The sequence below is a fragment of the Montipora capricornis genome, chromosome 5, assembly GCF_036669925.1.
Source record: "Montipora capricornis isolate CH-2021 chromosome 5, ASM3666992v2, whole genome shotgun sequence".
Classification (NCBI taxonomy): Eukaryota; Metazoa; Cnidaria; class Anthozoa; order Scleractinia; family Acroporidae; genus Montipora; species Montipora capricornis.
Genome location: NC_090887.1, coordinates 15,255,231 through 15,267,730, shown reverse-complemented (window position 1 = coordinate 15,267,730; position 12,500 = coordinate 15,255,231). Strand labels below are relative to the sequence as shown.

Genomic DNA, 12,500 nt, shown 5'->3' with positions numbered 1-12,500 from the left:
TAACTGGAACGACTAACTGAACTGAACTTCAAATGATTTTTTTTTCATTTAAATTAATACAAAAGAGATAGATTTATGTTCAATGTTAATAGGCCTTATAATGTATAATAACGAGTCAATGTATTTTCATTCCTTTCGAGTTCGTTTTTTTTTATATTATTGTTCTGTTCTGTTATTCTGTTCCCGTTAGATCGATTAGTATATCTGCAAACTGTTTTCATGACGGCACAATTTAAAGCGTGAATTATTCTAGAATTTTGTGCCTGATGCAATTCTCAGTGTTTTATACTTCCTAATAAAAAATATTATGCTTTAACGTAATATACTTTGTTGTGATTTCACTCGGATACTATAATAATGTAACGATCTTATAAAGCCATGTCTGAAAACGGGTGTATATTTGCAAGTTCAGGTCTGAAAACGGGTATGAATTTTAGAGGTCAGGTCTGAAAACGGGTGTGGAAAATGGCATGTTTAGGTCTGAAATAGGGTCGGGATTTGAAGACCCGGGCGGCACACCCCCACCAAGAATTCCGAGGAGTATCCCCCCGGGCCCTGTGTGTACACCCAGAAGGGAAAACGTCTAACCAGAGACTTAATACTCCACAACTTTGTTTACTGATTACCTAGTCTTCCACCTGAAAGGTACTTGAGGTCAGCCTTCATTGTGTGAAACAACATAAGATTGAAGTCATTCTTTGCATGTCAGTGCTCACATTCATATTCTTATATTGAGTGATACTTCCATCTGCTATCTTCCAGGTGGAAGACAGTTAATCAATGCATAAAGTTTTTAAGATCTTAGATCTTACATCTATTACATTGAATTCTCTGATAAAAATAAAGAATTATTTATTATTCAGAAGACCCTCTATTAAATTAAAAATATTCACATATATAAAGTTGCAAGGTAAACTGCTATTTTAAGGAATTGATTGTAATCTCTAAAATTGCCAGCTAAGAAAAGCAGTTGATCATAAACAACATTACTCGTAACATTTAGTGACAATTTAGGATCATGTAGCGATTTTGCCTTCCATTGTTTGCTTGGCTGTTCAAATGAATTCAGCCCATGCCATTTCTTGCTGAGCTAAACTGCAGAATGCTCGGCACTTATTTGCATAAGAATAGCATGTATTGCCATAAGCCTCTGTAAGTGCCCCTAAGAACGAGTTTCTATGCCTTGTTTCGATTTGGTTTAATCAGTCACACAGGTAGCTCGTCAAACGCTTTTAAGTTGCCTCGCGTTTCCATACAGAATGTATGTTGCGATAGACATCTATTGTGTAATTCAACATAATTTTAGAAACATGAAGGGCCCTTTGATCAGTTTTGCAAGCAGTCGTGCTCGGAATGAATGTCACGCAACGCTCCCGCCAAAGTTCTTTGGGGGAGCGTTGTGTGACATCCAAAAAACGGCTGCGAGGGAGACTAAAAGAAGTTTGGTGCGATCTACGTTGTGTTTATCTGTGGATTTTCTGCGGTCCAGCTAGCGGTGGACAAGCACCGCCGTTCTTCACACGATGATTCTGCAGCACAGGAAGACCAATTCATTCTCCTCCCGGCTTCGCTGCTCGCCATTAGCGGCTCCGCCGCCAAAACTTACTTAAAACTTTATTCCACGCGCCTAGAATACCGCCAGCTACACAGGGAATGGCTGACGTCATCGTTCACACTTCTTGTTAAACACGCGAATAGGCGGCAGAACGCACCGTGTTGTCAACGAATTGGGCTTCAAAACTTGAAAGAGCTTGCAACTTTGTCATGTTTGTTACTCAGCAAAAGCTCAGCCTTACAAAATGTATTTGTGAAATGTCTTTAACCCTCGCCGTCGTTGCCATGACTGCGGAATATTTGGTTCTAAATAAAACCAAGAGAAAATATCAAATGTCACAGTTGAATGGACTGTGATCTCGATATACGAAGATACGGTGGCCCACAGATTTTCTCAGACAAAAACAGTCAACATCTATATAAAGCAGCTAATTGACCTTGATTCCCTTACGAGTCCTTTACAGGTTGAAGGTTTGAGATAATCATCAGTCAGGGAAGCAATCCCTCGAGTCTGTTTAAGCATTATGAAACAAGACGTCAGGAATTTATTGGCAACATTTGTGTGACAATGTGAGTACCTTCATTAGTCATACCATTCCCACAAAACATCATTCCTTTCACTTTGAGTTGCAGTTTACACTGATTGTGCCTACACTGGACGTCACAGGTTTGAGGTCGTTCGATTCTTTGAGGTGAGTAATGTCTTCCCCATGCATCTTCCAAATATGAAATTACAGCTTAGTGAATTTATTGAGAAGAACGGATCACTTCCGCCATCATGACGTAAACACCGAACAAGCCATTCTAATCTCCTTCTTGTAGATGTTTGCTAACACAGTAATTCTGAACTAACAATTCGTACATAAGAAAATGATATAATCTCATTATGCGCACCTTACACAAACTTCTGGTTGATACACATACACTTGTTGTGGTCCAGAGATCAGTTTCATGTGGTGTCGCAGGGTTTCGTTGAACCCAAATTCACCTCTACCATACTTTATAAAAAGCCAATTAGTTGTCTCCTGCCCCTTGGGGTGCTTAGCCATGTTTTGTTTGTTATGAAACTTTTTTTACTCTGTTCGTCGTAGCAAAGCGCATTTAAGCATATCCATGCGGAAAATGTGGAAATATTCCGGTTTCATCAATTTTAAACTACCTTATTACCAGCTTTGGCAACCCGGCTTCGAATTGAGTCGACTTAAAAAGACGGCTTCAAAGTATTTTTCCTGCGCAAGCAGTATTTATTAAGGAATAACAATAAATCATGTTCCCTCCGTTATAGGCAGAACACTACGTCGGCTCCAAACAGTGCTGTAGTTCTAATGTTGATGTAAGTGCATCAATTGATTACGTATATCCAAGGAACTGTAGTGATAGGGCAAGCAAGAATATTCAAGGGATTCGTCCGTAGTTCTACAAGGTGAGCAGCCTGAATAAAATATCAGTTTCTGCCCATTTCCTGTAGGATGCTAATTTTTTACCATAATATCTGTTCAATATTTTGTACTGACAATCCAGCTCATTCTTGTGTCTAAGACTGCACCAAATGCCAGCATGTAATATATTTCCAATTCAGTTGATCGTTTTCAACTCAGTATGAATTAGGAGTTTCGGATCGTAATCGTAAATTCGAAGACAAATTACTTCCGGCAAGAATTCACGTCGAAATTTGCATGTACTTGAAGATCGAAATACTGTTCCCTGTTGTGGGCTCCAATCCTCACAGAACCCATTTTATGGTAAACGTATCTATTGCAATTATAAACTCAAAAATCTCGTTTAAGGTCGCTCAAACCGGTTTCAACAATTTGGATGGATGTCTTATTTGTAGGATTAAGCCTACGATACTGTTTCACTTGACGGTAATGTTATGGTACCAAATGAAACGGCAATAATTTCTTAATAAGATGGACATATTAATGTGACGTAATAAATAATAAATTACCATGGCAACAAAAGAACCATCTAAATGCCCTATGTATTGTTTCCGATTGTGAAGGTAGCTATGAAGCTGTTCCAGATAATTTTTTTCAACTTTACAGAGAGTTTTATCTTTGCGTTATAATCACTCTCCAGCAATATAGGGTGTTTTTGGATGCCTTTTTTGTTGCCGTGGTAACCTATTACGTCACATTGATGAGTGCAGTTATTGGTGGTTTGTATGGTACCATAACATTGCCGTTAAGTGAAGCAGTTGGGTAGATTCAATCCTTCCCAACAGAACAGTTTTTTGGAAGTGTAAAAATTGGTTTGAGCCTGTTTAAGAGGTTATTATAAAAAAGCGGCTCTATGGGCCATAAGGATTTGTGATGAGGATGATGAAGAGGTTAAGAAAAGGTGAATAGGGTCGCATATTTTTTTCTGAGTTAATCGATTTTGTCAGAGTCCCTCAGTATATTGTCAACTCTAATGCTAAAAAGACTAATTTGCCATTAATGGGAATAAATTTACCATTCCAAAAATCTTTCTTCGATATTTCAGCATGCTAAGGATTTTCCTAGTTTTTATCAAGCATATTCGTAGAACACTTCAAACACTCCGCGCAACATTTAGTAAGTAGATTTTTCTTAATTAAAATTACAGAAGTTTATCAGCTCGACTGAAGTGTCCTCCAACATGTTGAAATTATTAATTTCTATCGTTTGCTAACTGGGCCTAGAAAGCCCATCGGGCCGGCGCTTATCTCCGGTTACTGTACCCCCCTGGACGGATGCTGGTCCATCGCAGGGTTACCCCCAGCATTTCGCCGGTACCCATTTATTCACCTGGGTGGAGAGAGGCACCGTGAGAGTAAAGTGTCTTTCCCAAGAACACAATACAATGTCCCCGGCCAGGACCCGAACCCGGACTACTCGATCCGGAGTCGAGCGCACTAACCATGAGGCCACCGCGCCTCCCTGTTTGCTAACTGGAGTCGTCCAATTAATTGCATATGACATGTCGCGATCTGACGTGGCAACGCGAGAGCGAGGGCCTCATCTCGCGAGGGTTTCCAGTACACACGCGCTTGGTTGCACTTTTTTAGGTCTCTGTCCATAAAGGCTATATTTTATCTCTAAAAACACTTAAGTGTTTCATTGATTTCCCTCTTACTTGTTTTAATGAATGAAAAAAGATTGGCTGGAGTATCGAAACGCCTGAAACACTGGGTCTTCGGATTAAAACGTGGCAAGCTTCATTCAAATTTCTCCAAACCAGAGTAGCGGTAAAAATATGTTCTAACATGTTGGTTACTAATTTAGATCTTTTTGGTATGTCTACACTATAGCTGATATCTAATTAAGGAAAAAGCATATTGGATAGGGCTTTTGTTTACGCATAGTGACGTTTTCGGCGCAGTTTCTGCGACGGAAGGATTCTGCGCCGCTTCAACTTAGAATGAATCATCGTGTATTGAATAGGTTTCTGTGCAAATTTTAAACTCATTTTGTAAGCCAGGCAAAAGTCGTCGACACGGAGCGAGTAATAGAACTCTTTTCCCACTGTGTCTTTAAAAAATTCCGTTTCGAACATCAAAACTTTCAAATTTATTCGCTTCTAGAGAGCATGTTAAAGTGCATCTTTCCAGAGAGAGCAATCATAGTTTCTTTTCCTGTAAGAGGAGAATGAAATGAAATCCATTTATTCATTTATTTTTGGTTTAGGTCCCTTTCGCCACTGTGGCATTGCTTTATTATCACTAATTGGTGATGTCCTTGCACCCTTATCGTGACGAGGAGTTAAATCATTTCAAGTGTTTGTCTCTGGTTTTAAATGAATTCCCAAACGCTTTACGTCAGACTTTTAAGACGATGTGGGACACGATCATTGGGCATCGCCCTGGATACCAGCTTTGGGATGACTCCACTGCTGTGAGAAATCTCTTTCTCTCTACAGAGGGAGGGACAACTAAAGTTCCTACCAACCAGTCGTACAATGAATGGGATTGCACTGCCTTATTCCAGGCTACTATCTATGCAAAATCCTTCAGCATGCGTTACACAACACTTAGTGATTTGTATGTGAAGCCCCGAGCTATTCCTCATGGAAGTTTCCATGGATCTGTGTTGAGCCCAGTAGGTGATAATGCCGAAACCTTTGCACTAGCCATTGATCAGCTTCGGCGCTTGAGGAATACGGTTTGTCATTCCTCTCGCTTGGAGATGGACAAAGTAACATTTGACCAGAACATTCAGTATGCTAGAGACGCGTTCAAAGCTCTGGGAATTTCAACTGCATCGATTGATGCCATTGGAAGTTTGACTGCATCTGACTTTCCAACAACAGAAGTCCGTAAGTTGGAACAACAGGTAAGGGAAGAGAAGCAAGCACACTTAAAATGTTTAGAGAGCAGAAATGCAGATATGGAAAAGATTGAGGAGTCCTTAGCAGCCATAGGACAGAAAGTGGAAAGCCTCACTGCCAGCAAACAAGAGGTCGCTAGGCTAGAGCAAAGGGTTGCGGAGCATATGAATTCAGCTGAGGAGGGCTTGAGGATGCAACAGGAAGATATAAAAAAGAAGGAACAGGAACGAAATACAGAAATAGAAAATACAGGTAAAAAGAAGGACTTAAGGTAATTCCTTAGTATTGCATTGCGCATTCCCACTGCGCACGATTTTCGCGTCATTAGCGCGCGCTCGTGAGCACGTGCGCATACAAAACGTAAACTAAACCCGATAGCGAAATAAATGCTCCTTTTCTCTCAAACGAGCACGGTGACCCCCGCTTTTTTTTTTTCAAGTATTGCATTTTTTTAATGTTCATATCATGAATGTCAATTATTACAAGTTTCCAAAAAAGTTTGATACTAGAACAATTTCAAGGGAATTACCTTAACTGTTTTCAAGCCTCTTTCTAAAAAGGAGGATATAGCAATAGGCGTAATAAACAACTTACTGTTTGTCAATGAAAAGATGACAACAAGAAAGACAGATCTTCCGTGTATCAATAAAAACCATATCTTGCGTCGTTTAAAAAAAGAAGACACACACGTCACATAAAAATAAACGAGACTATTGCATTACCGCTCGAAACTGCTTGTGCACTTGCCGCGCGGTTATTGTAGGTTTCTTTTCCACTACAAAAGGCATTCTTAGATTTTTGAAAGTGTCACAACTGTAACATTTGTAAGACTGCGTGTTTGCAAATTGATTGGATCGAAAAGTGAAGTCAACATACAGGTTCTCAAGTGGGAGGTTTTAAATCCTTTCCTTCGTTCACAAGGCCACTTTCTTTTCTAAGCGTTGTAATTTAAACATTTCCGAGCGGTACAGTAGTGGAAACCAAAGAGAGAAGCGATCCTCGCACTTTTCCAGACAATTTAAGCAATTGTGTCAAAATTCAGGTGGTTCCAAAGGTGCAATTCTCTACCAACTGAACTATGCCAAGCCACACAGCTGGAAGCGGGTAAATTTGTTGGGCTCATGTGTTCCAGTGAAAGGAGTCAATGAAAGAAATGTAGATATTACATTGAAGTGCGGGCTATTTTATAGTTATAGCGCGAAAGGGAGCGTGATATCGCCTAATACTTAGCCGACGAGGCCAAGGGCGGAGTCGGCTAAAATTAGGCGATGTCACGCAAGCTTGCGCGCTATAACTGAATTATAACTTTACATATTGATAACAAATGAAAGATTCCAAACTTGTAACACTTGTGTAACATTTGTGAAGCGGCGCCGGTCCGTGATTTTCACATTCTCTTGCGAAATCTAAATCTTCGCCTCGTTGGCTATCTATCATCTCATCTCCAACGCGCGCTCATGAAATAATTGTTAAATAGACGTCATGTAGACTTGCATCTATCGAGAGCTTTATGACCATATTTGGGCAGCGTATCAATGTGTTGAATGATAAAGACTAATATCTTCATTTCTTTGGGTACAGTGGTCATTAACTTTGTTCTACAGCTAAGCTAATCAAAGTCATATTTCTGAGATGACGTCACAAACAAATTTTCTTTAATTTATGCCGTGCAGAGGAGTTTCTTCAGTGACGTCATCTCAAGAACGAGGCCAATATTGCATAGGGTCTGTCTTGGTTTAAATGACTGCAAAATACATTTTGCTACCTCTACAATGCAATGGAAAGGAAACGGGAAATATGTCTGTTGAATTATAATTTCAGCTATGTGCACAAAGTTAAAAATTATATTTGTTTTACTTCTTCATGTCTTCTCTAAAGTTTGTCTCAACGAGACAAAGGATATCCAAAAAATAATAACAAGTAAGAAATGTCTACTTTGTATTTTACTTTGCATTACAAAGACATCAAGCCAACAGTCCCAAGATCTCGTCTTCCTTCAATGGTTCCAAACTTCACTGGTCGACAGAGTGAATGCAAAGATATCGTGGATCTCGTGAGTTCCGAACATACCCGCATCGTGACGATCTGGGGCTCACCCGGATTCGGAAAAACATCGGTGGCAATAGCAGTGGGGCACCAACTGCAGTCTCAAGGCTTTCCTGTTTGTTTCCTTTGGTCACGAGGACTCCAGACAAAGGCAGATCTGACATCGAAGCTTTTCAGCCTCGTAAGGCAACCCACCGCGAGTCAGAGATCAGTACCTCAACCTCTGTCGTTAGAAGATGAGTTAATCGAGACCCTCGGCAACATTTCAGATTCCCTCGTATTTATTCTTGATAATGTAGATGATCTACTAGAGAGTGGAATTCCAAAAGTAAAAGAAGACGTCCTAAAACTATTTGAAGAAATTATCATGCAAAATGAGAAGATAACTCTGGTGGTGACCACACGAGAATCATTTGAGTTTATGAACTTGAATTTCCGAGGTCACAAATCAGTAAGAATGAGGCCACTGGACGATACCTCATCTCATGCTCTAGTTCATGAATTGGTGCCAAATTCTAGTCCCGATGACTGCGCAAGAATTGCCCAAATATGTGGGTGTGTGCCACTTGCAATGATGTTAATGTGCTCTCTAGTTTGTGAAGATGATGTTCTAACAAGTCAGTGTTTGAACGAAATCACTGAGTCCGCAACAGAAAGTATCGTCGATATCTTAGACAATCCAGATTATCCTGCTAATCAACGAATAAAGTTGCTGTATGAAAAGTCCTTCCCTCGACTTTCTCCCGCAGAAAAAGAAGCATTTGTGTCTTTGTCTGTTCTTCCGGGGAGTTTTACCACGGATCTCGCCTCAGCTGTATTGAACGTTACGGGAGTGATTGAGACCAAGAAAATGTTGCAACGACTCCGAAGAAAGTCTCTTCTCGATTCAAACTCCCACTCTGGAAAATTTGAAATGCATAAGCTCCTTCAGTCATTTGCTAAAGAAGCAGGCGAACAGCGTATGGAAGAAATAGTAGCAATTGCAAAGTGCCGTTTCCATGCGTATTTCATTTCTTGTTTCGACAAATTGAACGAGGAGTTTTTAGATGGTCATTCCATGGATGCATTCGTTGCATTTTATGAGGAAAAACAGCTTTTTATAGAAAGCCTAGTAGACGGTTGCACTGATCCCAGGATAGCCGAGAATGTTTTCAAAGTTTTGATAAAAGCAGAAATGTTTCTGGACTCGCTGTTTTGGTGTTCCACAGAATCTTACAATTTTGATAATATCTACGATTCGGCCTTAAAGTCAGCCAGTTCTCTGGGAAATATACATTATCAGAGGCATTTACTAGTTTCCAAAGCTTTTGCTGAAATTACTTGGGGAGCAGAAGGAAGTGCAATGCAACTTCTAAAAAGGGCATATGAAATGCAGTCGACATCTTGTTCAGGTTCTGATGATGAAAGGAGTAAATACTTCTGTTACTTTGGCATCTGTCAGCTTGTTATTGGCAAAGTTAAGAGCGGGATACACTGCCTGCTAGAGGCTGTTTCTTTAATGCATGAAAGTGGAGAGCAGAAAATTCTGAGGCTCGTTGTTTACCAAGTCATTGCTGTCTATTATCAGTTCTTAAACGACCCCTCCACCTCGACTTACTACTATAACAAAGCACTCAAAGAATGCAATTCCGCGGCAGACGAGCAACTGATTGTTATTCCACCTCTTGGATGCAAAGGAAAAGAACCCAGAAATGGCAAAAAGCTTCAAACAAACACTTTCGACTCAAGTAATTATTGGCCATTGCCATTCCTAGTTATATTTCACATCAGGAAAGCAGCAAAGGACTTCTTTGACACTGACACCCAGCAATTTGTAATCAACCCTGCCCTTCGAATATTAAATGATCTCCAGATAAATTCCAAAACCCCTTTTTATTTGTTTCATTTTTGCGGTAATGTCATGGCACTTCTGAGGTCAACATTCACAGAAAAGGGAATTGTTGGATCAGGTTTAAAAGAATCAGTCGCACGTCACCAAGCAACACTCGAGAAATTAAAACATAGCTCTTCAGCTCCAGAGGAGAACTTTGATTCAACCGTGACCCTTCGATCTCAAGAATGCAACCAGCCTCTTGCAAAGTTCTACCAAGACTTCGGTGAATTGCACCAAAGCAAGAAGAACTACTCAAAGGCTCTTTATTTCAAAACGTGCGCTCTTGATATCGTATTGAGAACAAATAGACAAGAAGTAAATGCATTCTTAGCGCATGGCTACCATTCACTCGGGGTGACACAGCATTCGCTGGGTGATTTTACCTCTGCTCTCCAGTCTGCCAAACGGGCATTGCAAGTGCGAATAAAAGTGTTCGGAGAAGATCATGCAAGCACAGCTGATAGTTACCATTTCCTCGGTGTGACACAGCATTCGATAGGTGAGTTCACATCTGCTCTCCAGTCTGTCAAATGGGCACTGCAAATGCGAATAAAAGTGTTCGGAGAAGATCATCCAAGCACAGCTGATAGTTACCATCCACTCGGGGAGACACAGCATTCGTTGGGTGATTTTACCCCTGCTCTACAGTCAAAGCAGCGGTCGTTTGACATCCGTATAAAAGTGTTAGGAGAAGGTCATGCAAGCACAGCTGATAGTTACTATTCACTCGGGGTGACACAGCATTTGTTAGGTGGTTTATCTCTGCTCTTCAGTCTGCCAAACGGGCATTGCAAGTGCGAATAAAAGTGTTTGGAGAAGATCATGCAAGCACCGCTAATAGTTACCATTTTCTCGGGGTGACACAGCATTCGTTAGGCGATTTCACCTCTTCTCTCCAGTCTGCCAAACGGGCATTGCAAGTGCGAATTAAAGTGTTTGGAGAAGATCATGCAAGCACAGCTGATAGTTACCGTTCACTCGGGGTGACACAGCATTCGTTAGGTGATTTTACCTCTTCTCTCCACTCTGCCAAACGGGCATTGCAAGTGCGAATAACAGTGTTAGGAGAAGATCATGCAAGCACAGCTAATACTTATCTTTCACTCGGGGATACACAGCATTCGTTAGGTGATTTTACCTCTGCTCTACAGTCAAAGCAGCGGTCGTTAGATATACGGATAAGAGTGTCAGGAGAAGATCATGCAAGCACAGCGGATAGTTACGATTCACTTGGGGTGACACAGCATTCGTTAGGTGATTTTACCTCTGCTCTGCAGTCTGCCAAACGGGCATTAGATGTGAGGATGAAACTGTTCGGAGAAGATCATGCAAGCACAGCTAATAGTTACTATTCACTCGGTGTGACACAGCATGCGTTGGGTGACTTTTACTCTGCTCTGCAGTCAAAGCAGCGGACATTAGATGTGCGGATAAAACTGTTCGAAGAAGATCATGCAAGCACAGTGGATAGTTACGATTCACTTGGGGTGACACAGCATTCGTTAGGTGATTTTACCTCTGCTCTGCATTCAAAGCAGCGGGCATTAGATGTGCGGATAAAACTTTTCGGAGAAGATCATGCAAGGACAGCTGATAGTTACCGTGACTTGGACTCGGGATGAAACAGCACTTGTTAGGAGTTCTTACCTCTTCTCTGGAGTCTCAACCAATGGGTGTTAAATGTTCGTATGAAGCTGTTTGGAGATTTTTTTTTGTTGTTTAGATGCCTGGGAGAAACTTCTTTAGCAGTGCTGAAGTTACTTTTTTCTTAGATCACGTGGTATGCAGTTTACGATTTCACTTTGGCTTGCATCAAGAGTCCATTACCCAGGAGTAAGAATCAGTTATCAGGTTTGTCTTCATCAGCGACAAAAAAGTGTCTATTTTTAGACCAGGTTTTGCGGGAAAAGAAAGAACCCTTGGCTTGAACGTGACGTCATTGGAAGCCATGTTGGTGTACTGAACAACAGCGAAAAAGTCTTTTGGGAATTTGGCTTCATTATTATACAACACGCGAGCGACATTTTCCTTTTGTTTTGTACACCAACATGGCGGTCTAATCACGTGAGGGCAAGACAAGAATAGACCAAATCGGGTAACTTAATGATGTACCCAGTTCAAAATGACAATACCTGAAACAAAACGGTCAATTCCCAAAGGGTTATGTTATCTTGATATCGTTTCTTGTAAGTTTAGTGCCGCATGTATGCCATTGGGATGCATGCACTGCACGCCTCAATTAGCAATGGTGCACACTTTTAGTGTTCAGTGAACTTGAACTTGGTTTGAAGTGAATACGACACTGAGTTTGCCGATTTGCTTTATTGTTTAAAAATATACAGTTTTCTCAGGCTGATGGGGACTCGGTTAATTATTTTACTTTTTGGGTGATAGACTCTTGCTTACATCCGAATTAATCAGCGTGGTTTTAATATATAGAGGAAACGGTTTCAACGCTGCCTATGGTGAAAATTCAATAATTCAAACAATAGACGAATCAGGTGATGACACGTGTTTTTCGCATTACCACATACCACATTATTTTTATCTTTCAAGGAAACGGCGCAGATGGTTTCAAGTTTAAATAATTATTGCGAATGTAACTATGCAGAATGAATTACGCAAATAAATTAACTGATCTGCATTGCTTAAACATAAGATCGTTTTCATGAATGGCCAGCCCTTATTTGCTGTTTAAGTGAGAGTAAGAAGCCCAAGGAAGGGGAATAAATAACATAAC

General features: G+C 40.6%; 1 protein-coding gene across 1 annotated transcript; it reads left to right on the top strand.

The window, feature by feature from the left end:
* The first annotated feature begins 1,340 nt into the window (after window positions 1-1,340).
* On the top strand, window positions 1,341-11,382 carry LOC138048436 (uncharacterized). The gene is made up of 5 exons (XM_068894628.1): window positions 1,341-2,246; window positions 2,840-2,977; window positions 5,202-6,093; window positions 7,803-10,454; window positions 10,580-11,382. Exons 3-5 carry the CDS (start codon window positions 5,247-5,249, stop codon window positions 11,380-11,382), a joined length of 4,302 nt encoding a protein of 1,433 aa, XP_068750729.1. The 5' UTR covers window positions 1,341-2,246; window positions 2,840-2,977; window positions 5,202-5,246.
* The last annotated feature ends 1,118 nt before the right edge of the window (window positions 11,383-12,500 follow it).